General features: G+C 45.2%; 2 protein-coding genes across 3 annotated transcripts in view; one reads left to right on the top strand and one right to left on the bottom strand.

Annotated features, from left to right (window-relative positions):
* Nucleotides 1-463, top strand: part of CABLES1 (Cdk5 and Abl enzyme substrate 1) — a gene marked incomplete at both ends in the record, with an annotated part of 51,686 nt that extends 51,223 nt beyond the window's left edge. Inside the window, one exon of the mRNA XM_084281796.1 lies at nt 323-463. Within this exon, the coding sequence (XP_084137922.1) occupies nt 323-463 (141 nt within the window). The remainder of the gene's footprint in view (nt 1-322) is intronic.
* Nucleotides 464-10,975: 10,512 nt separating this feature from the next.
* Nucleotides 10,976-25,501, bottom strand: part of TMEM241 (transmembrane protein 241) — a 46,378-nt gene continuing 31,852 nt past the window's right edge. For both annotated transcript variants that reach the window (XM_084282944.1, XM_084282943.1), the window contains exons 14-15: nt 14,293-14,357; nt 10,976-11,685 (exon numbers count right to left, since the gene is read on the bottom strand). In XM_084282944.1, the coding sequence (XP_084139070.1) occupies nt 11,625-11,685; nt 14,293-14,357 (126 nt within the window). In that variant the 3' untranslated portion in view covers nt 10,976-11,624. The remainder of the gene's footprint in view (nt 11,686-14,292; nt 14,358-25,501) is intronic.

Raw genomic sequence — 25,501 nt, forward strand, 5'->3', positions numbered from 1 at the left:
AGTTCATCACCTGCTGACCAGTAAGGGAAGGGGGAATATGAAGCAACATGACACTGTGTGGTCATGAGCTGCTGCTCAGCACGTTTAGGTCGGTTAAAAGTCTTGCTGAACAGCGTGGTGGTAAGGATCAGCTCTCAGAAGCAGAAGCAGAAATCCTCAACTATCATTTTCAAGATCTAGAGCCTTGCAAGCCCAGCAAGGCAGATGCTTAACAACAGCAGCACATGCTTATTTCAACGTTTTTAATAATGTCATTTGTAAGCAAGCACTAGGAAGTCAAATCCTCATTCACAAAAGTCTTTCTTTTTTCCTGTTGTTGCAGAAACTGGAAGAGAAGTTTCGGCTGAACAGGCGAGAGCTGATCGCCTTCGAATTCCCAGTGCTGGTGGCCTTGGAGTTTGCTCTCCACCTTCCTGAGCACGAAGTGATGCCACACTACAGACGCTTGATCCAGAGCTCCTAGCACTGGCTGCCCTCCTGGGAAGGGGCTCTGGACTGTTCCCACTCGGCTCTCTTGAGCTGCAGTTACTACTGGAAATGCAAAATCAGACTCCTAACACTTCACTCTCTCCCTTTCCAAACCAGTTTTTCCAGCGACTGATAGGAGACACTGCGTTGACGTAAGACTCTCGGCTTTGACAAATTGACGTGTCGTGACTTTCTCAGAGCAGGTAGAGACTGAGATGTTGGCACACGGTGAACGTGCTGAAACTGGGTGGCAACTGACCCTGCCTGCGGGGACTACAGACATAAAAGTTACCTGTCATCAGTCAGACAGAAATACGAAGGGCGTCCTTCATTACCACCCCTCCCTCAATCACACAAACCCCGAAAGCCCACGTGAGTGCATTCTCATAGCGCTTTTTCTACAGACCTGCTGCAACTTACAAAAGGACTCCCTGACGTTGTGAAAAAGCTTTTCAAAGAGGATATCTTCACTGTGTCAAAAAAAAAAAAAAAAAAGAAAGAATGTGCCAATCTATTTTTGTATCAGCAATTGAAAGTGCACTTTTTCCTGTGGGGTGTTTGTGTGTGCATCCATGTGTGTGTGCGTGCGTGCCACTGGCCTGATCTCGGTGCAGGTGGTTGGCTCAGCGTGGATCAGTTCCTGATGGCGAAGATCAAGGCGACCTTCCTTGTTTACTTCTTGAAAAACATAACTACTGGAAAAGTGGTAAATGGGATCATTTTTAGACATTTTTGTTTTGTTTTGTTTTTGTCGTTTTAATTCTCTGATCTTTCCAACATTTTACCTTTGAAAGGATGACACTACTATTACGAGAGAAGGATCAGCAGCTGACCATAAGTTTTCAGTCGTGTTTGTGATAAAGACGAAAGCATTAGTATGAGATTTCCATGTCATGTTTTTAAAAAAATATCTTGTGTTAAGCCACATGCATATTTTTAACCTTCGCACTTTTCCCACTGTGGAGATGGTTAGACTTGCACTCTGTAGTGTTGTATTTCTGTGCTCTATGTTAGAGTGCGTAATAAGCACATTTATTGTGCTGTATCTTAAAACAGTGTTTTATTAAAAAAAAAAAAAAAAAGTAGGGCTCAGCAGTATAACAGGTGTCTTAAGGCTCCAACAGCAGGGGCATCAGCTGTTCAGGTTTTGGTTTTTAACGAGAATTGATTGTGCAAAACCTAAAAAACCCGTGCCCATTCGAGTTAAAGGTCCAGTTCCTTCAGACATTTCAATACTGGAGTTTTACAGGAAAACTTCTTGCAGCTTCCGTGGCTCCGACGGGACACCCAGAAAGCCAGGGGAGCCTCAGCCGAGCTCCCCGTGCTCGCGCCGCGCTGACGGACACCGTCCTGCCATCGTTGCGCGGCGGGGTTACGCCCGCCTCCAACCTCCTCTCGTGCAGATTCACTCAGTAACAAGCCTTGCCCTCAACATGCCCCGCACGGATCCAGTGAGGTCAGATGCTTACACCGATGGTATTGAAACAAAAAAAAATCTCAAGCAGGAGATTTTTAGCTGAAGCCTTACCTCTCTAAGTCTGGGAGTGCTTGCTCAGAGTACAGAAAGGGCTTGTGAGCAGAGCGTAGAGAAGTGGGACGTAGCAGAGGATGTCAACACACTAATGCTTACTTTCTTTCACTTTTACTTTTAACCGGTTTTATTATTTCCTTCGGTTAGGCCAGGAAACATCCAGTTTCTTTACCAGCTTTGACTCCTTTAAATTCTAGTATGAAAAACGCCTGCATATGAGTACTCTATAGGATCTGGAAAGGTTGTACGAAGCGTGTCAGGACAAACGGGAATTCGCTTGATGCTGTTGCTCTCCCTCCATTTTAAGGGGGAGGGCCACTGGGCTGGCTTACAGTGATTGCCAACACTTGCCTAATTATGATCAGATACATTCCAACAGGATTGGGGGGGTGGGCAAAGAGAGAAGCGTGCACCTCCCGCCCCGCTGCAACTCCCCAGGCCGCTGCAATCCCCACGTCCTCCTGCTCCCTGCTGCCCCTCGGCTGATTCAGCCCCGGGCAGTGGTGTAGCAGGCTGGGCTGCAAAGCAAAACCATCAGCGGCTCCGCTATGAGGCACTCCCACCCCTGGCTGCATCCCTCCCCACCAAAATCATGTATATACATTCAAGATTTGCTTCTGACAGCAGAGATCTGTTCCTAAGAGCGACCACTCGAAGCTAAGTGGAAGCTTTGCCTTTCTGTAAAGGCTTCTGCGTTTTGCTTTTGAGTCTCGATTTTTTTATTTTTATTTTTTTTTTATGTTGCTTTATAGTATTGCAGGGAATAAAAATTGTGATTGCAAGATACAGACTAAAGAATGACAGTCTTACAGTAGTCTTTAGAGACGCTATTGAATCATGCTGTCACCTCTTTTGTCTTCTGTGCTGCTACCCGACCCTGAGCTACAGTTTACACGGATTTCTGGGAGGAAATCTGCTTGCTGGAGACTTTCTGCTTTTTGGTTTCGTCATTTTGGGGGCGGGAAAGGGCTTGGGAGTGCTGTTGAGTTACAGTCTGAATGTGGAATGAACACTTCAGATGGTGATGATGTTGCACTGTTCACTTAGGGAACGTATATAAAGCCATACGATGCTAGATCTCAAAGCACAAAGCTGGGTCAGTACAATTATGGTTAGGACAACGGGCAGCATTTGCCCCCCTTTTCTCCCCAACCCTTGGAAAATTCAGGCTGAAGCGATAGAAGAAATCTGTACTAAAAAACGACAACAAAAAAAATTGTTTGCCTTTGTCTTACATGGTAATGAGTGCTGATTTACAGATGATTTTAGGTTCAACTTTCAATAGTGTGGGAAATGATCCATTCCATATCACTTGTTCTGTTTGGAAATTATCTACCATACACTCTACCATGCAGAGTTTTTTTCCTTTTTCTAAAAAAAAATAAAAATAAATAAAAGTTTTAAAAAAATTTGAAAAGAACACTCTTTTCCACCGGTGACAGTAAGTAAAATTATTCAGCTCTCTCGTCTGTATGTGTCAAGTGGTTTTGGTTTTTGTCTTCCTCTGGGACATCAAGGTACCGAGTAATAAGCCAGCGGCACGACTGCCCAAGGTTCACAGGGCAGCTCCTGACATTCATCTCCCTGCACGTATCCCACTTCCAGGGTCTCTCCTCCAGCCCCGATCACCTTCTGATGGCCATGTGCAGAAGCACGAGGCACAAGCAGGCCCCCAAGCATGATGTCTCAGGAGGTGAAGTCTCATGACCCTTGTTAATGGGAGTAGTTGGGGTACGCCACTCACATTTAGCCCAGGTGTTACAACCCACAAGCAGGCAGTGGCTTCTTTGGGATAGCCCGTAGTGTGCTTAAATGAAGTATCTTTATCTAATTGCTTCAGCCACGCAGCATGGAGCCCACGGGCCAGCTTCCCTGGAAGGAGTGAGCAGTTTGCTAGGAGAAGATAACACCTTCCCACAGCGCTAGCGGATTTTGGCACCCGGTGCCACGTTAAAAACACAGAAACAACATTTAAAAAAAAAAAAAAAAGTTAAAAAAAAAATGTAAAAGTTGTTGAGAGAAGCGAGAGACTGAGCAATCACAGCAGCAACGCCAACAGCGCTGCTCGAGACCGAAAGCTGTCCCAGGTTGCGCCTTTGGGGAAGGGGGAGGGAGTGTGGGAGGAGGATCTGGAGTGGGTTTGCTCTTCTGGCTGCCATTTTAAACTCTGTAGTACAGGGGAAAGAAGTGAAGGGGAAGGAGAAACTTCAGATGTGTCCTTTCAACGAGGCTTGCACGTAAAGAGGCCTTTCTGAAATCCTGAACCTGGCTCTGGCTGCACGGCGAGTTCCTACAGCCAGAGCAGTGCCTCGGCCTACAGGACTGCTGGTCCTGGTGAGCTCAAAAAGCCTCTCTCCATTGACTACAAACCAAAAAAATGAATAAATAACCTTGTCCAGAACCCAGTGGCAAATGTCAGGACAATATTGAGAGCCACTGGCAGCGAGCAGGGACTGAAGTCTTGGGAAACGGCCTTCAAAGCGAGGCAGGGCAAGGAGGTGCTGCTGACTTGAGTGGCAAAATCTTCCATCCCTTAGAGAGACCTAAATATTGGTGACCATCAGAAGCTAATTCAGCCATCCTATGAATTCCTCTAGCCTGTCACGCAGCCCTTCCCCCGTCCTGCCGAGCATTGCCTTAGGGCAGGGAAGGGCCTGGCCCCTGCTAGGCCGCGCAGGCAGCAGCTTCAGGACTTGGCTCCTCAAACCATGAGGAGCCTTTGTATTCAGTCTAACTTGTGACTAGTTTGTAACTTTTTGAACTCCTGTCAGCATTTCACCTAACTGAGAGTGAAATCTTCCCCCATGGGGACTATGGGCTCAGCAGCTCCTCAGCAGCAGTGGATATTCCCGACAACGTTCAGGTATTTGGTTAGACGAGATGCTAAAAGGAGAGCGGAGACACGAGAAGAAAACAGACCTCTAAAGCAGCAAGACCATGAAATGTGAGAGGAAAACACCCAGGCGACTCTCTTCCCTCGTGTGGAGAGCTGCCAGTCACACTAAGCTGTCGCCTTTCCCTTGAAGCCCTCATTGCTGCCAGCTTCTCCATGCCCCTTGCTCTGTGTCTCTCCCCTCTTCCTTTGACTCTCCTACCTTCCTTGGCACGCTCTCCAGATTGCATCGTGGATAAACTGGCAGCAAACGCCCACTTGAAGGATCAGCAAACAGCACGCAGAGATTATTCAGAGTTAAAAGAAAAGCCTCCGAGCCCAGTGAAGTGTTGCCTTCACTGTCATCGGTGGGTGCTGCCATCAAGGGAGAAGCTGGGCAAGCCAGGCCTTCAGATCTGCTGACATTAGGCTTAAACACACTCGTTTTTAATTCACCTGCATCCCTGAGACAGCCTTTATACTCCATAACCTACTCGCCCTTCCATCCCACCACACACAGCCAAGAACCACGAGTTTACCTGCTCCCCACTGCTTCCCAGAGGGTTTTCGTTTGGGGTTGACTGGGAGAGCGTGAGGGTGAAGAGGCAGAAGGGGAGAAAATGCAGCCTGGTTTATTTCCAAGTCACTGACAAGTCCCGTGTGATCGCAGAGGGGTTTACCAGGAATGGATCCTGCTCGTTGGTTCAGGAGAGTCTCAGCGTTGTCTCGAAAAAACAGCTGCTTGGGATGGGGAGAGGAGATAAAGCACCGAGAGCAGATGTAGGAAAACTGCAGGGCTGAGTGGGTCTGAAACTCTGCTCGAGGGAGGAAGGAATGGGTCACAAAGTTACAAATCTGCAGAAAACAATGGGAGTCTGTGGTTTCTGTTGATATTTTCTGCTGGCAAACAAAGAAACCCGACTGTACTTTTAGTTTAAAAAGATTAAAAAAAAAATCAACAGCAACAACAACAAAAACTGTAGTAACACAGTATCTATAAAGTTTTAAGAAGCCAGATAAAAGGCTTTTATTTCTAAACTGCTCTCATCCCACTCAGAATGGGGTGACAAAAATGACGGAGTTGTTGCCATCCAAGCTGGATTACTGCCTCCCTGTCCTGCCCCGCTTCCCAGCAGGGTCTCTGCAGAGCGATGCCTCCAGCTGAAGGGCTGAACCCCAGGCACCTTCCTCACGTCCCCCCGCTTCTGTGGGTGAGAGCACAGCGAGCGAGGCAGTCAGCTCCGTGTGATCAACCTGCCTCGAGCAGGCCTTTTCGTTGGGAGAGGTCTGGAGAGAAAGGGTGGAAGGGGCCATCGCCACATTTGTCCACGTGAGCATCCCTAGAGGAAAAGGGAGAACCGAGGCACGTTGAAAACATGCCCACCTAAAGAAAGGAGAACTGAAGCAGTGACTGCCCACACACCATCATCATTCATTTCCTCATAAAAAAGGCAATCTCCTTTCTAAAAGGTACTGAAGCTTGGCTGAACTACAACCGCCAGCAACCTACCTTCTGCTTTCTAGGCCGAAAGGGAGCCGGCGGTACAGACCTCCAGCTCTACGCCCTGACCTCCCGTGATGCAGCCCACAAACTAGCTGCTCCGTAGCTCTTTGTAGACCACAAGCATCTTAAAGAATCATCAAAGCACTCATTTCAGATGGACAAAGTCCAGCACATTTCTAAGCATCAGTAGTTTTTTTCCAACCTCTTCTATTTTGAGCAGTTTTCTAGCCAGAACTAGACCAATTCAAGAAAAAGCAAGTCATTTAAATACACATCTTTCAGATGCACATCATTGAAGAGCTACATCCAGAGGGCTTCTGAGAGCTCGATATTTAAGGCCTTCTCCTGGAGCAACATCCTCCCAGCCATCCTGAAACACCCTTCTCTGGTGAGGAGCGCAGACTGGAAGCCAACCAGGAGCTGGCGTATTTCTGTGGGTAAAGATTACAGTTCCCACAAAGACGAGACCAGGACTGTAAAGCGCTCTTTTTTATTATTTTTTTCCTTTTGGTTCACCTCGTCTTATTTGAATAAACCCACGGATAAGCAGGTAGATGCTGGTGCGGTGCAGGGAGCTGGGGCTGGCTGACTCCTTCGTACACGGCATCCGGAGCTGCAGTCCCCACCCTCTGCCTGATTTATTTTAAAAGCCTGCTGCGTCCATTAGTGGAAAGTTGGACTCTGTTCAGGCTGCGATGGTGTCCATGGACAGGAAAATGGAAAGTTTCAGATTAGAGCTGCAGGAGGCCAGGAAGAAAAATATCTGGTGAATTTAATCGATGGCGGCAACGCGATTATTGTGGACGAATGTTAAAGAAATGGCAGTCGGTGACCCAGAGCAGATCCTTAGCTGGAAAGATCAAGGAGGGCAGCATGAAAGTCTGCAAGGCCACAAGGATGAGTAGCTGAAATGTTCCTTACCAGCGGGAAGGTCAGGCACTTTGCTGAGCTGATCTTTTGAAGGTGTAGGAGAGGCCAGCTCTCACTGTGCCATTACGTTCGCCAACCACCCAAGTTATTCTCCCTCTCTCCTTGATTTCTTGAAGACCTGAGACATACCTGATGACACCCGGGCATCCCCACTGCTTTTGTTCTCAGCAGACGGTGGCAGGAGTCCCAGCGATATCACCCCGTGGTCTCACTGAACTCAGCAGCTGAGCAGAGGGCAAAAGTGGTAGCAGCAACCCGTGCTGAAGACCTTGCAGACACTGGGGGAGCCCATCGAGGCACCTGGATGCCCTGGAAACCCCGGGGCTGCATCCAGAAAATCAGCAAATGGACTTCTCAAAGTGCAAATGATCTCAGATCCGACCAAGGGGATCTTTAAGGGGGAAAAAAGGTGAATAAACAGCTGGCAAAGAAGGCAGAATTCCTGTTCTTAAAGCGACTGATTGACTTTGTATTATCCTCATATATTTCTTTTTCCAGTTAACTGGATAGCAATGAGCCAGAAAATTAAAAAATATTTATTTTTAGTGTAACTGTGACTATATTGATTTACATAAGGCTACCATAGGAAATAGGAAGAGAGGAACCCAGTATGAAGGAAAGGGAAAAGCGAAAAACACCCCAAGCTCCAAAACTTGAGAGAATGTTACCACTGAAATCCCATGCATGCCATGGGCTCGCTCTGCTGTTTGTCTTTAAACCATCGCATGGAAAATGACATCAGAATCCTACAGCAGGGGCGTGCTTTTGGAGTGGTCAGAAAGATTTCGGAGTACTTTGGACCCTCCTATTGAGGCGAGACAGCCACACTGCCAGCACATGAAAGAAATCATCATGAAGAGATTTCACCAAGTCTCTCGTGGAAGGAGACCAACAGCAAAGACACCATTGGCTCTTTGAGAGCGCGTTTCCTTCTCGTTTTTTCCCCTAAAAGCCATAAACCTTTACAGTCTTTACCTTTGGATGAAAGAGCTACGGGGAAGGGCAGCTGGTGCTGTCCATTCCCTGGCACTGCTTGGAGCCTGACAGCTGCAGGAGGTGAAGGGTGTATCGTGACCGACTGGGAAGCAGACTCAACGTGCATCATTTTCGGAGGCGCCGTGGTTTATTAACTCGCAGTGGTTTATTGAATCACGTCATGACAGGCTGGCGTTTCCTCTCGTTGAGGGAAGTCACAGCGTTTCCCCAGCAGTCGCGCTTACGGCCCCAGATGCTGGGAGCCAGAGGTTACACAGCAACCCCCCCGCTGCTGTCCCCTGCGTTCGCTCCTCCAAAATCAACTTTCCGTGATTTCAAAGAGGACTCTGAGCCAGAAACGGCGCCCTTGTGTCACATTTCCATAAACAAGAAAGATAAAAAAAAAAACACACAAGAGAGACTTTGAACCAGAAATGGTGCCCCCGTGCCCCGTTTTCGTAAACGAGAAAAATAAAAAACACACGAGAGATTTGGAAGGGAAGGGGCAGTAACTTTCTAGCTTTTCCACCGATTTCTGTATCGGGAGGGTAGGGGCTCCCCCGTCACCGTTTCCAGTGGCACTGCCCCGCAGCGCAGCGCCCGCCCTGCTGAAGCAGACCACTTCTCTCTGCAGGTCTGAGAACCGCAGAGGGTTTGGTTTCTGGGTTTGTTTGTTTGCTTTAAGCTGACAGAAAACAATACAGACCAGTTTTTTTCCATCTGAGAGGCTGCAGCAAGCCACTCGCCCATAGGACGTGCCTGTTCGCAGCACTGCAACACGGCTGCGCCACGCGGGCTTGCGCTGTGTAAGGCGCTCGAGATTTATTTCCTTTGGTTACAGCCCGTCAGGTCTTGAGGCTACGGCCATCGGTGTCAATCCCCACGCGGTCTGTTCTTCCTCATCATCATCAACAACCAGCCCACGGAGCGCCCGTGCTGAAGACAGGGCGCAGAGACGAGTGCAAGAAGGGAAGAAAAGTTGTCGTGATGGCATTTGTAGCTTCTGTGTCTGTCCAGCATCTGAAGCCTCTGAACAAAAATGGAGACACTAAATGAAAAAAAAACAGTAAGGAAGGGGAACACTCCCACCCCAACAACCAAGAAACCCATCCTTTTCACCAGTATTCTCCCCAAACAGCCACTTTTCTAGCAGAAAACAAAGCTTACACAAGGCCAAAGCACAGCGCTCAAAGGGTTACGCTCCTCACATGAGGCAATTGCCATGGAAATAGTTACACAACCCTCGCGGGCTGCTTTAATCGCTTTCTGGGACTAAACAGCCATCTATTTGTAATGAGCCCTAATCAAAAAAGAAAGAAATAAGCAACGCATTTTCAGGAGAAAATCTCTTCCCGTTTTATCTCCCGGCACAAAACTATTTCGACCTGTGCTTTTACCAGCCTGCCCCTGGCACAGGATTAAGGTTTCGGGCAGGTCTAACTTTCCTGCAATATTTACTACCTGCACCCGTTTCTAAACACGAACCGTGTCCATATCACACTTCTTGAATCTTTCAGCTCTTGTTCGGGGATGGGAAACAAGAACACAAACGCGTACGTGCTCATCCAACAGCTCTGATACAGTTCTGTCTGTGGTGCTGGACTTCAAGAGCCTCTCTACACCGCCCCAGCAGATCGTACGAGCCCTGCCACGAGCCAACTAAGCAAGATAAGATCAAAATGGTACTGCATGATCCAGTGCTATCCCTGACAGAGTGGTTTGATCCGAAGCAGCAGACGTGAAGGCAGCGCGATGAGGTCTCCTCCTTCAAAGCTCATTATAGCAACCCCCAGGTGTTTTTTTAGCCTCGCGATCTCTCTCCTCCCGAGGCAGGGCCGAATTAAGGACCAGGCCGTGGTTTCCTCAGGCAATTACCATGCTGCTCTGTGTCACACACGCTCCTTGTGTCTGCTCTCACCTGGGAGATGCTGCTGGGAGGGCCCCTCTTCCAAGACCAGCAGCAGGGGGTCTTCAACCCCCCACAGGGGTCATCCCCCTCTGAAGCAGGTCGGGTGTTCTGGGGTTTGGTGTGCTGCTAGGAGTAGGACAAATGAGAGCATGGGAAAAAAAAAAATAATCCAGACTGCAACCTACCCGTGAAAATTATGCAAGAAGAGCGGTACACGGAGAGCTTTTCCCACAGCAGAGGTTCCAGCTCCAATTGCAAAACGGAGGCCATCACCTGGGGCTCCTTCCTGAGGCACCGCTGTTCTCCTCTCTGCGAAGGCGCCCCATTCCTTCCACTGACCATGAAGGAAATTTTTGTCGACTTGGATTAAGGGACTGCAGTTTAGATATCTAATGCCAGGTGGGACGAGTCCGTCTCCTCGTTGAAGATCTGTTATCAAGCTCCTTTTACCGTGTAGACCTTCCTCACAATATTGCCAAGCCAACATTTAACACCGCTTTCACATAAATTGCTTTCCCAGCTGCTAATATATCAAGGCTGATTTCTAACATCCATTAAGCAACCAGAAATTAAATTTAAGAACTCTTGAGATAAATTGCCTTAGACTCTTTATGACATCCATTCAAAGTTTTATAATCTTTTGTTGCCTCTTGCGACAATTCAAGAGACAAACCACTGCTGGGAACAGGACAATTCCCTCCACCCCTTCCAGATGACAAAAATTCACAGGCTTCAAGAGGAATCTTGGGGAATGGGAGGCGGAAAAAATACACAAACAGCAAGCACTACAGACACTGAGATTTATTGCTGATTTCCCCATTTGGCAAAGCTGTCAACCCACCGCAGCTCCATGAGGGAATTCTCTCCAGAAGCCCCGTGGCCTCGGTCACTGTGCCAGCTCAGACGACGTGACTACAGACCTGTGCGCAGCGGCTCGCTGCTCTCAGAACAGTTGGGAACAAAGTCCATCCTGCCTGATACTGAAAGCAAGGCAGGATTTGGGCTCTGACGGTGTTTGGTATAACCTACTGTCAGCTTTCAACAACAACAACAACAAAAAAAACAACTGGGAGCATCCAGTGGGGAATGCTGCTTTTCCTGAGTTCAGTTCCCCGTGCAAAAAGCTGCTACTGAGAGGTTTTTGCACAAGGCCAATGGCATGAGACAGCACAGTTTTTCCTTTACCACATCAATCAGAAATCTTGTGCTTTGAGGCAAAGGCTCCTAATCATCCTACCAGCTATGCTGCCCTCTTACCGGCACTATTAATAGCAAAGTTTTTCCTTCTTAATAAAAAAAATAAAAAAATAAAAATGAAAAGCCTTTTTCCCTGTGTTTGGTTGCACTTCTTCATTCTTGCTGCTGCATTTTATTCGTGATAGGCTCTCCAGGCTGCAAGTCAGCTCTTTTCCAGCTGGCGAGGTCTGGTTCCGCTTTACGTGCCTGTCCTTTCAGTGTACACAAGCAAGGCTTCTCCAACCCCACTGATCACAAGGCTGTAAACAAAGCAAACCACAAATTCAGCATCAGGCAAGTCCCTTTACTTTGGTACAAGGCCAAGCACCCCACGACATTCAGAGAACGGTATTAATTTGCCTAAATGCATTTCAACCTAGAGACAGTATCCCAGGTGATTTTTTCTTCATTTGTCTTGATAAGAGACTGAAAAAATAAATGTCTTGTGTTACAGATCTCACCAGAAATTACCCTTTCTGTACGTTAGGGCTGATGGTAATGACATGAAAAGACACAAGTCTACACAGAGAAGATTGCAGGTAGTTAGGGGAGTAACTACATGCCCACATGCCAGCAAGAAAAGGAAAGGAAGGCAGAAGGGGATGTAAAGCCTGGGTGTTGTGAGCTGAGCAGATCTGGAAAAAGCATTTTGCTCCGGGGAGTTGCCACTGGCCTGGCGAGGCCGGTAGAAATCCTTGTGTTTGCTGTTCTTTGCGAGGAAGCTGGTGGAGGAGAAGTGCCCTGGCTGAAGCAGCACGCGTGCCCAGGCACTTCCTTCCCCTGCTGCTCGCAGCACAGCGGTGGCTCTGACGCTTCTCGCCAAGACTCAGGCATGAAGCAGGATGAATGTCATAAATCCAAATGAGGATGGATGCTTTTTACAAGCACAACCAGTCACTGACATAATCTATCAACCCAACTGCATTTGTGCAGCAGTTAAAATCTCCCAAACCTTTCCTGCTATCACATCCGAGAGGAATACGCCAGGACACGGACTCTTCTCCACTTTTGTACCAGCGCAAAGCTAAGCACATTGACCTTTCATCTTAGCCTCATGGCTTAGTTAGATTATGAAACAGAAAAGCTCCTTAATGAACTTCATAAACAAAACAAACTTTTATGAAGTTCATTCGTAAGGGTGTTTTTTTTTTTTTTCCCTCATCTAAAAAAAATGCATGTGAAGCTGAAGGCTCTGGTCTTTAATAGCATTACATTCGCTTATTTGATTAGTTCTGGTGAGCTGCTTTAAAAATCACATAGCTCCCCTTGTTCCTGGGAGGCACAACCATTGTACAGCCGTGACACAACGCCTCCCAGTTACACGGTAGGAGGTGGGTGCTGACAGCCTGCCGTGGAGACAGACACTGGCCTCCCCAGTGGGACTGCCAGCAAGGGGCTGCGAGGGCTGCAGGCTTGTCAAAATGATCGAAAACACACCGGTCTGTGTGCCTGAAATCGTGAAATCACCAACCACCTGAGCACTTCTCTTCGGAGAGGGTTAACTCCGCGTCTTGCCTAGATTTCAGCACCAGTTCTGAACACATCTCTGCATTAATGCCTCTGGAAGCTAAGGTTGGACAATGGATTCTTTTTTATCCCAATGCATGTAGGAAAAACTAAAACCAAGAGTCCTAGAAATGACTTTTTTTTTTTCCCTTTTTACGTGTTCTCTACAACATTTTTGACAAAGACTTTAAAAAAATAATCTATCGCTGCTGTAGCACTCTACAAATTAGATTGGCAATCCTACACAAAGGTTAAACTGTACAACGTTATCCTGTAAAAATGCACCTGCATTTAAATTGTTTATAATATCTTATGTCCCCCATCAGTGGAGAAGAAGAATCGCTTTCTGCAGGTCTGGAAGTTTCAGGTATGCACCAGCCCGTGCGATCCATGCTTAACTGGATTACTAGGCCAATAGAAACAATCATTATAACTTCGGGATGAGGCAGATCTACAACCCATGGCCGGATGCCAACCCTTTATTTACCTTCGGTTTACCATCTGGCAAATCCTTTGGCTTCTGTTTACTGTGGGAGTGACAGCTAACTGCACTTGCCCATCGCTCAGGAATTAACATATGATATCGTCCATGACAAAACTGGAGCAATGCTAAAAACCTCCGTGATTAATGATCTCATGAGTGCTGTGCAGCTGCTATCGTCTAAGAATATTTCCAGAGCTTAGCCAAGGCACTACCGAGGCACAAACAGTAATGGAACTTGAAAATAAATAAAGATACTTCTTAATTGTAGCCATGAAAGCGTAACACTGGCCTAAGGGCAGCAAAGCAAAGTTTCTTGTAATGATACAGATACGTTCATTATTTATGTTACTTTCAGGACCTAAAAACCTCAGGTTAGGTGATTCGTAGCGCGTGGCCAAATGTTACAAAATCCAGATACGGATTTGGAAAAAAAAAGTTTATTAGCAGTAGTTTATTTTTCTATTTATGCATTCACAGGATACAGAGCACCAGGGGCTGTTCAGAAACCTGAATGCACTCTATCGGCTAAAAAGCCTGTTACCAAACCATGACTCCCACGCTTCACGTCCAGTTCTGATTTATAGCATGACTTTGAGGAGGTCATTTATTTGCCTGTTGGATCCATTTATCGAGCTGTAAAACACGCTGAGTGAATTGTGGAGGTGCTTAACGTCCGAAATGTCCGTGTTCTCCCACAGAAGGAGAAGAAACGCTCTTCTATTCGTCTTGCTGTACCGAATCCACCACACCTGGTTCTCCTTACGTGCACAATCCTACTAGCACTAATAGAGTCTGCCATTTGAAAAGCATTTCCACATGCAACACCGTGTGGGAATTCATTTCTACTGTTAAGAAAATTGTTCAGATGGGTACTTACCAAGAAATTGTCGGCACGTTAGCAGTCATGACGAAGAAGAGTGGTGATAAGCTAGCAGTGATAACCTGTAAAATCGAGAGGAGAAAAAAACAACAACAACAACTTAGTGACCTTGTGATAGCACAAATGAAAACTGAAATGCTTTTGCTGAAATTAAATTTCCATATATGCAGACACATTTATTTATTTATTTATTTTACTTTGCTTTTGTAACTATTAGAGTCCAAAAATAGACAGTCAATGACAGGAAAAATGCAACGAGACTATTCCAAGCAGCCGAACATTGCTGAAGGTGGAATTCCTCTGCAGAGGCACCTCCTTTCTCCTCTGCCCTGCGTGAGGCAGGCCAGAAGACGACCCGACGTGTGGGGACATGAGAGTTGTGCAACCAGCTCGGAGCAAGAACACGAGGTATCCCTGGGAAGCACGTTTCAAACTCAGGTTAAACAGGGCTTTGAGCAACCTAATTGAGTGAAAGGAGTCCTCCCCGTGGCAGGGGCGTTGGTCTAGGTGACCTTTAGAGGCCTCTTCCAACCCCATTTCTGATGAGAATGAGAGCCTCAAATGTGTTGTGGGTGTAGAAAAGATGGAAAAAGGAAAAAAAAAAAAAAAAGGGATTGGGGTAAATAAAAACAATATAACTTCAACGTGTTTCTACCTCAAGTATTTTCTTACACCAAGGTGTCCTGGGCGGAGAAAATGGGGAGAAATGACTTTATATGACTTTATATTTTTGTCGTACCAATCCCAGAAACTGCTAACCCCTGAGGTAGGATGGTTTTCAGCAGATCCCTGTCTCAGCAGCTACGGAGCTACCACATCTGCAGCCTGCTCTCGGGGCTGGACATTTTGTTGCCAGATGGATAATGTAAAATGGAAAGAGTTCAGAGAACAGTGACAGAGTCATTAGATGGAGGAATTGATTTGCAGTCAACAGTTCGGATAAGCAATGCCTGTGGGAAAGGAAGCCTTGGTAGTGATTTACAAATACTTGGGAAACACAAGCGCCGAGGAATGAAGGGAACTATTTAGGATAATACGAAGTTGCCCAAGGAAAATGATGAAATTAAGAAACCAAACATTTAAATAATTATCAGCTAAGATTTCCTCACAGTTGTTTGTCTAATGGACTCCCAGGGGATGCAGCAGAAACCTCACTCCTTCATCTCCTAAAGACTTGTTGTAACATTAATACGTGTCCGGCAGGGAAGTAAATGCTTCTTCGTAGTAAGCTCTGTGCAATGGAGCTTGAGCCAAGGATTTGTTAGCCAACACACATCACACTCACCACGGCTGTGCTGTCCAAGACAGGTCTGTGAACCCGCAGGTCACAAGCAGCAGCAGGAGAGAGGCTGGTGCATCGCTTCCCCAGCCCCAGCCTAATGGTTGGAGGGGGAAGGGGGCGATAATGTAAAGCCACAGAAGGGCAGTAAGTGAGAAGGGACAGAAGTTAAAGCGGTGTCACCCACTCCGTTGTAGAGTCATGTTTATCAGAAACTTGAGAGGAGGCCAGGAGCAGAGAAACAGGCATTGAGGAACCCAGTGAGCACAGGCCTTATCGAAAACAATACCCCATTGTACTGCGATCATCCCAAAACCCTGCAAAAATGCTACTGCGGGCTGTAGCCTTTTGGACTTGCTGCTGAACACCCCTGTATTTCTGAAAAATTATGTCAGGGTGCCTCAGTGCCAAAGAGAAACAAGATGTGGGCTGGAATAGCACATGAAATAAGCATGGGCAAGAAAAAAAAAAAGAAAAAAAAAGCAGCAAAACAAAAGGAAAACACACAGCTAAAAATGTCGACCTTTCATTGTTTGTGTAGTGTGGAAAGGAGAAGCTAACCCTGTCATTTGTTCCAGGGGAAGGCTCTGACATCTAGGCATAAAGTTCAGAAGGTTATTTTCCTTTTACTGCACTTCAGCATTTCCTGAAGTGTTTTGAGTGCACGTGTACTTAGTTAAAAAAAGAAAATACACCTACGTTGATGTCCTGAATGTCCTTTAGAATAAAAATCAGGCGAAGTGTGGTAATGTCTTTCTTCACTTTAAAGGTCACGGTTGTCCTCCTAGGCACTGAGATGCCTTAGGAAAAGGAATGAGCTTGCAAGACAAAGGAAACCAAGTAAAGGGCAAATTAAATTAGCGATTTCCAAATCTATCTGCTGAATCCTTAAAAGTAGGAGATGGAAAGGAAAAATTTCATTAGGCATAGCCAGCCTGTTTAAAGCAAAGGTCCCCAAGATTCTGACATACAGTCCGAATTCCACTTAATGATACGGACACTAATTGTACCAAATGATACAGACCAGATGGTTCAACCCAAATGATTTTAGACACAGGAATAGTTCCATGAACTCCGGCTACCTACGTGCTCGTAGAAACTGTGACCATGCAAAAGCCATTTTAAAAGCATTTTTACTGCAAACATTTGTACAAAATTCTGACACAGCTTTCGGCGATTAGGAAAAAAAAAAAATCTGAGTGCAGCATCATCTAACAAAACATTTCCATGTGAGCTGGAGTTGTTCTCAAGAAATCATTTCAAAACCTTCCTTGCTCAAAAAGAAAACAAAAAAGGAAAAAGAAAAAAAAAAAAAAAAGGGGGGGTTGCTTCTTAAAATAAACCTTATTAAATTTACCACGTCACTCTGCTGATCCGTGGAAACAACATGCATTTGAAGGGAACATTGGATTAACACCTATTTACCTTCATCTCAATTATTTCTGTAGTTCCAACCGCTGATTCATTTACAAGTAATTTTGGAAGTAAACAAAAATTTGGGTATGGCAGAGTGCGGTTGCTGTCTCCATCAGAAACAGTTCCAGTTCTTCACAAAATCCATCAGCCCTGAAGGCAATAACTGCAGCCTTGCGAAGGACACGAGAGGCAACAAGACCAAAGCAGCATCAAAGTGCTCGGTACCAGTGTAAGGTGCATCAAGCCCAAACACCCTAATACGTGGAAGAACTTGGTGCACAGCAGGAGCACATCCAACATGCAAAAGTCAACCTGCATTTGTGAATCTGCTGAAGTGTTTCGTGAACGCACGGAAGCGCTGTTACCACAAACTCAAAGCTCCCCAGGAACTTCGATAGGCTGCGACACAACTCCTGATGTGAATGACCCCCTCCTTTCTCCTAATCACTTTACAGCCAGATGACAACACGTGTTCAGAAGAGAAAGCAAAATTTGTTTACTAAAAGTTGTTTGAAAAACTTAGGAAAAAAAAATCATTTAGAAATCATTTATTTTTAGGAAAAAAAAAAAAGACAGAAAACAGTTTTTATAGGTGACAACACAATACATAGGCTGTATAATTCTTTGCTGAGGAACCTTAAGAACAGCAAGATTACAGCTGGTCCAGCTTCCCAATTATACCTACTTCTTGACCATGAGGAAATTCTGCTAAGTCTGACACGTGGCGTAAAGACAGGAGATGACAATGGCATCCTAAAGGTGCCTGGCTCTTGACGAAGCAGACACCTGGATCCTGGGAGACGCAGAAATGTGGGACTACACGTCCTTTGCTGCCTCTCATCCTCCACCGAGCAGCTGTGATGGTCTCACAGACTGCACGGCGTCAATCCTTGGCCAGGTCAGCCCAGCCAGCACTGGCTAGACAAACGTGTCATTCCTGAGCGAGCAATCATTGATCCCTTCCGTCCCTGACCTCACAAGTACCTTAGTGAAAGATTTCCGAGCTGCAAAAGCTGGCTCTGGGTTTCGAGTATCTAACGTTTCTGAGGTGTTCAGGAACATGTTGTTTATGTAGCTGAGAATGCAGACGAGGCCATTTTCGGAATTTAAGCTCTGATTTAATCTTCCTATCTGGAACTGAAAGATACGGGGGATTTGGTCCAGACACGAACACGACTTGTTAATAGTACAACTGTATCTGTACATACCATATAAAAAGTACGTTTCCTCTGATTCACTGCTAAACGGCAAAGTTAAATGTCATACAGTGCTTGCTGCAAGCGAACGCAGAACACTTTATAAAAGTTTTCCTGACTTTGTGTACACACAGCCAATCCTCGTAACCTCGCTTCTCCAAACTGCCAGAACCTCTGTCCTTACAAAAACGCGTATTTTCTTCCAAAGACAGTGTTTGGAAATGGCTCATCAAGTTCACTCACTGTTCAAAATAAATCTTGCGATTTATCATCAGGTCATCTTCTCAAAACAGCAGGAAAAGGCTTCTGATGTACGTAACCTTTGTTTTCATTCTGCTGGTGGAATTAAAGCAATGCCGAGCTTTTTATAGACATAATATTTGTTTTGCCCCTCTTCTGCATGTTTTAACCAGCTGCTAAGATAATTGTCAGAAATCGCCAGGGAAATGGATCGCTATTAGTGCTGCTGAAAGCAGCTACATCGAGATAATACATTAACATGAAAAAGGCAAAAATTACAGCGGGCAAGAAGCTGTAACAACACATTCTTGTCTTTCTCGAGGGACAGCCACTGAAATAATTTATCAAATGTTATTGTTACATCTCTTTTGTATACGCATCTACTTGGCAGTAAGCGTATGTACATATGCACACACATGAAATGCTCTGCGAGGTAGGGAGATCTAGCAAACAATATCCTCAGAACAGGAAAAAAGGAACAGTTAATCTTATTAGTTATCGCCTATATTCAATAATTCACGTGTCCTGAGCTATTATTAACACCATTCCTCCTCGTTTACACACGTTTTTCATTTCAGCTGGAGTAGAAGCCACTTCTATCTAGCTCTCCTCTACCTTGCTACATTCATATTTAAGGTAACCAAACACGGCCCGATTAGCCAGAAGTTTTTGAGTCAGAGATACCTGGCAGCTGCAGAAGCAGACGTGGTCCAGTGTGTTCTGAAAAGCCCTTCTGAAATAACCCAAACCTATTCTGAGGGTCTGTTGTTACCAATGAAAAGGAAAGATGAAATATGCTGCTTAACCCAACGGCTCCAGGTGATAACACAGCCCCTTTGAAGGAGCAGTGCTCATAGTTTCACAGACAAGGAACAATTTTAAGCAGCTTTCTGCAAGGAAAAATAATGAATCTCTGGCCTCGAAGCACCAAAATACTGTCCCTTCCAAAAGGAAATGGCAATGCCATAATCCTGCCTGAACAGCTGAGCAGCCCAAACAAGGAAAGAAACCATTCAAAGTGAAATACACTGGAAAAGGGGGAAAAACAAAGCAGGTTTTGCTGTTGGTTCTGCTCATTGGTTTAAAGCTACCTTGAGCATGCCTGCTGCGTTACCCTCAGTCTGACCGAAGTGCAGACGTACCCTAAGGGCTTTTGTTCCTTGCTGGACTTCACAGGAGGCTGACACAGCCACCTTTCCAGCACACACCACAGCGTGAATTCAGCAGACATCGCAATGAATTTGAACATCACAGCATCCAGAGGTGAAATTTGCTCATGGAAGGTGGATTCTGCTCAGCTCTCCTGAAGCTGTGTCAGGAGGAGAAGCAAGAAAACCCTTTGACCCTTCCTGACACACACCCTGAGCAGGTTGTTGGAGGACGGTCTGGTGATGCTGGCACCGTGGTGACATCAATTTCACGATCCACAAAGCGTGGATCTGGCCACGCAGCAGTCTTACCAGCTGCAGCAGATTTCTTTGAGATCCTTTGCTTCATGTCTGCCTAAATGCCTGTGCAGATGTCCACCTTCCCTGAAGTACGTGTTCCTCGAAGGGGATTTGGTCACTCTGCTCTGCTCTTCCTCTGTGCTGTACTTCTGGTTTTTTGAGCGTTATTAAAATAATAATGGCAAAATCAATTTTGAACACAGTTCAAGAGGGCATGGTTAGCTCCCATTACTGTGACTCACATGCAGCCAGTGCTTAAACACGCCCTGGCATTCACACACTTAATGGGAAAGATAAAATTCAGTTCTGGTGTAATTAATCTACTTGACTTTCATAGCGATTAACTTCTCACCAGCTTAAAGCCACCTACATGTTGCATTCAAAACATGAAACATACTAAAAACAGGGGGAGAGTAGATTAAATAACAAAATCAGAAGCCTGCCATCTAAAATGTTTCCAGAACAGAAGCAGTATAAATGTTCTGTCTAGCAGAAGCATCAGATATTTTTATTTTATTTTATTTTTTTTTTAACCAACAGCCAAAGGAGCAGTCTCTGTCTCACAGAGGAGTATCTTTACATATTAGCTTTCCAACTGCTTTGAGAAAACAGAGTTCTTAATTACATCCAGTATGATTTTAGAGGGCAGAGAAACCTCTGCATCTCCACACCTGGACACATGCAGTTCCAGTACTTAGGGAAGTAGGTACACAGCCTCTGCTTTCTATCACATTTAAGAAGATTTTTCTCAGTGCCATTTTTTGTTTGTACTTTTTGTGTCTGGGTTGTGATGATCAAGACAGCCAAGACCCTGATCCTACATGTGCAAAGTCTGCAGCAATAGGTGGATCTATCAGGTCCCTTAAAGTCATTCAGCATCCTGTCCTCTCATATTAATACATTGTCCAGGACTAATCTAAAATCTTTTCAGATTAACATGCTATTATTATTGCTATGCTAAGGATTGCAAAGAATTGGGTTATTCTTCACGGTTTTAATTTTCCATTCAAAAACAAAAGCCTTTCCAAGGCTTTCTGAAAACGTAATCCAGATACTGATCTCTCTCTCAGTATTCACCTGTATTGAGGAGAAAAAGGGGAAATGATGCACAATTCATGTAATTCAGCTGTAAAAGCTTCATGCATTGAAATGCTGAACTGTCCTTTTCCTCTCTTATTTCAGCCTGTTTTCAGCAAGTCTCTTTTCCTTACCTTCTGTCCCACTACTGCAATGGCCTTAAACTGCTCCTGCCACTTCATCTCTCCCTTGAAACCTCTGAGCTCAGAAGCTGGCAGGACAAGGTTTCATAATCATCTTGTTCTTATTATCTGAATTATTAAATATTTGTGTAACGGAGCAAGCATTTATCAACAGCAACGACAGCAGCAGCGAAGTGTTCTACCTATTAAGATCCCAAACACCAGCTGGAGTGAACCAGCGAACCAAGGGTTTGTTTCAGCAAGCCCTGGTTGATGTCAGAGGCATCAGGAGGATTTATAATCCTTCCCCAATGCAGCAAGTCTGCAGCTGATGTGCACATCAGAGGAAAGGAGGGATCTGCACATCGACCTTAGCTTATAGAAGGCTTGCACCCCTTGGCACACGGTTTATTTCACTTATTATTTCACTTCTGTACTGCAAAGATTTGCATACAATGTTCTCTTATGCTGAAAAAACACCAGGGACCACGCCACTGAAACCATCTGAGCATATCTGAACCTGTAAAAAAACAAATTGTGTTGTTGTTTTTTTTTTCCTTGAATTGTATTGGTTAGTAATATGGCACAACTTGCTGAAGAAGCATTTCTGTTGCCTGATTCGAGAAGTATTGCTTTTCATTTCTGGGGAAATGCCAGCTCTTCCAACGCTCTGCCACTGTAAAATACTGCAATAAAATGCACTCGGACTTACATCAAGCTCAGCAATAGCCTTTTGGCGTTCCAAGTTCCTCTTTACCTCATCTAACCCTTGCGAGATTACGAAATAGAGACGGAGAAGGCCGATAACCCAGGCAAGAAGACCCTCTTTTTCACTGTCAGACTAAAGCAGCAAACCTAACAGGCAAGCTGACAGTTTGCTGTCTATATCTGGCACAAAAGGAGTTGGCTGCTCGTGAAGAACCGAGCTCAGCATCTGCCTGTGTCTGTCTTCCTCCCAAACGCTGGGATCCAGCGGGTGGGCCAGCAGCCAGATCTGGCAGGATCTTTTACCGTAACAGCCCACCTTGCAGTATCAGGATCTTGGAGGGAAGGTGGGAGACGAGGCAATTCCTGAGCCATCACCTCCTGCAGCAGTGGCTCAGCCGGCATCCAGAAGGAAAAAAAAAAAGTTGGTTTTAGTGATTAAGTTTCTTAGCAGCTTAGATCCATGAAAAAGAGGAATATTGCTTTTTCCATTCTTATATAATCCAAAGAAACACCTGAAGTGTTTATGATCCCCATCAATATTATCAGATGTGAAACTATTTTCTGTCGTGACTAACTCAGCGCTCTGTAGGGATATCACTAGTATCAAAAATAGCATAGGAAACTTTTTTTTTTTAATCTGTTAGCAAAAATAGCAAGTTTCCATCAACCTCTCTCCCCCACAACACGCACAGTTTTGGGATTTCTGTGCATGTACGAAGTCCACTTCCTATTGTATTTCCCATCTCACGACTCCTTTGGGAAAACCTAATTTATAAGCAAACAATTCCCAGACTAGATAACTAAATCTTCCTGCTGACCCCTTTCTGTACAACCCAACAACAGTCACAGTCTCTGCCTTCCCACTTTCTGGTGTGTTTATGCTGTTTTAGCAATGATGTAATGGAAAGAAATCAACATGCTATTATTATTGTTATGCTAAGGATTGCAAAGAATTGGGTTATTCTTCACGGTTTTAATTTTCCATTCAAAAACAAAAGCCTTTCCAAGGCTTTCTAACCATTCACTGTTACAAAAGGTCAAAGTATTCCATCAGAAACCTTCAAAAAAAAGCGATACTTGGAAAAATGTTTTTAAATGTGCTCATAGCTGACCCATTTTGAGTAATGTCTTTTATGAACAGTGTCACAAGGTTGTGCACTTGGTTCTGTGGGTGTCAGCAGCATGTGAGCGTCCCACGTGTGAGAAGAGAGTGACCGAAGTGCCTACAGTCTGTGGGCTCCCATTCACTTCGAACAGGTGAGGAAGCAGCAGCCAAGACAACTTGTTGCCTCCTGCCCTCTTTGGAAAACCATTCATGGGAATGCACACAGAGAAAGCTGAACTCTGCCCTCTTCCTTTCCATGCTAGCCATGGGTAGGACAGGAATAGGTGGTGGCCATCTCTTGAGACCATCTGAAGCTTAGGTAATTTCCCTGAGCACCAGGTATTTTAGGGATGGGATATAAATCAGGGGGCAAACCCTTCAGTCTGCCTCCCCCAGAGCCCTGTGCAACCTGGAGCGTGGCACCGAGTGCCTGTCAGAGAGGTCAATGATCAGGCTCAAGGGTTGTGAGGCCCTCTGGAGACACCTCACTCGTGAAGGGTTTCAAGAACCAGAAAGGCAGCTGGTGATCCCGATCCTGGAAGGAACCAGGAACCAGCAAGGGGAAGGAGGCCGTTTTCTGCTCATCTTTGGAAGCCTACACTGAGATAGCTCTGAAACCTTCGACATCAGGATGTTGTATAACGCATGGCTTTCCCATAGAAGTTTTTTATTTACATCAGTGCATTTCTGATGGAAACAATTTCTGAACCAGCCCTTATTCCTTTGTCTTCTCTTTGTCACACTTATGATTCATCTCCCAGCCTCGGCTCTCCATATAAAAGTAACTCCAGGAAACTGAATAACAACCCAGGATACCAGGAACCTATTATGCCGAGGAACCAATGAACCTGCATCCTCCGCAATTCAAACTTCCATTAGATTAGACAAAGTCTGCTTTTAAATTGTCGTTTTCTACTATCAAATACATAGGGGAGTGTGTCAAGGGCTGGGGTGAAAAAAATAGCTTCAGAAAAACATTCTCCCAGCTAGCAGTCCTGCAGTTATCTTTATGTGCAAGAGGATGACCATACCAAATGTACACAACGCGCTTTAAATCGACGCTCGATACAGATAAAAGCAAACAAACTAATTCAGAGCATCTTTTTGGGGCTCAATCTATCCATTCATGTCACGTAACTTTATGTACTTACCCAGTCGTGCCCAAAAGCTGTGCAGCTGCCATTTTGTAGTGAATACACAAACGCAGCCCTATGCAACACCTGTTAACATACGTATTAAAGCTTACCATTGCCTGGAGATGCAAAATCTCCAGCAAGTCTCAGCTATTTTTACAGGACAGCTTCCCTAAATTGTATTAGTGCCCCAGGGAGCCTGCGCCACTGCGCTTAGCGGCCACGGAGCACGCAGAGGAGTTGTTATGGAGACTGATTTCTTCCCAACAATTACACGGCGTAATTAGTGCTGGATGCTACGACGTAACCATCAAGCTGTATCCATGGGAACTACCTGAAAACCTACACTTACAGGTTTCCACAACTGGGGTGCTTTACGGACCTTTAAGATGCAGTTAAGAGCACGCTGATTACCTTACCTGCTCATCAGGCTCAGCTGAGAAACACCCTTTCTCTTCCAGAGGTATTTTACAGTCCCCATGGTGACTGACAAATACATGTGATAAGAATAAAGTTGTGTATTTCATGCAGTGAAGGCTGAGCACAAAGTAATAAGATTTTTTACCATCCTTAATCATGTTTACGCATGTGTGCGTACGTCCACATGCATAAAAGTACATGTGGCATGTAGGTGGAAGAAGCTCACTTCTACATTTATAAAACAACTTCTTAGCATACACAGAAGAATTGGGGTCATGGAAACTCCCTCTCTCAGATTAGAGATGTTTGCCTACGTACAGCAGCACACGAAGAAGAGACTACTTCAGTCTGCAACAGAACTAAATGGGCACGTTCAGACAGTCAAACATATTCTGGTTCTGGTTACGATACACGTATAAAACTCTTGAACACAATATTTCATCCAGAATCCTCTCCCATCAGGGCAGAGATGCACAAGGAGAGCCATTTGCTTCACGTCGGGTGCCAGTGGCAAGACTCTCCTGCAGTGGCACCTTTCTCTGCAAGGAGATATCCCGCAGCAGAAGCAAGGAGCCGACGTTCTCAACTAGAGTATTTTATAGCACCTGCATGCTAAGCAGCAGTGCAAGGGAGGAATTAAGGGAAATTCAAACAGGAGAAAATGCTGTAGGAAAGGATTTAAGACTATAAAAATAAGGAAAAAGTTGATTTTGTTTTATTTCTCTTGCTTGGTTTGCCCCTGTAGTTAAAGTAGGTAAAATTCTCATGTCAATTGCTATCTGTGGAGAGGAGCAGTGAGCACAGCCAGGCTAAGAGATGCAGAAGATTCACAGTCGTGGCCTCTCCATTTTATGAGAAGCAGGAAAAAATAGATTTTCTGCTTTAATAAAAAAAAGCATCAGTACTTTCCAATCTCTAGGAGTGTTATCATCCTTTTTTTTTTTTCACTGATATGAAGATGGATCTACTCTATCCTTTCTCTTCAGGACACCACAGGGACCTAGGAAGCAGGTAGACAGGCATAAAATGTAAAATCAAAGACCACAGGAGGCATTCTGAAGA

The sequence above is a fragment of the Netta rufina genome (genome assembly GCF_964035555.1).
Source record: "Netta rufina genome assembly, chromosome: 2".
Taxonomy (NCBI): domain Eukaryota; kingdom Metazoa; phylum Chordata; class Aves; order Anseriformes; family Anatidae; genus Netta; species Netta rufina.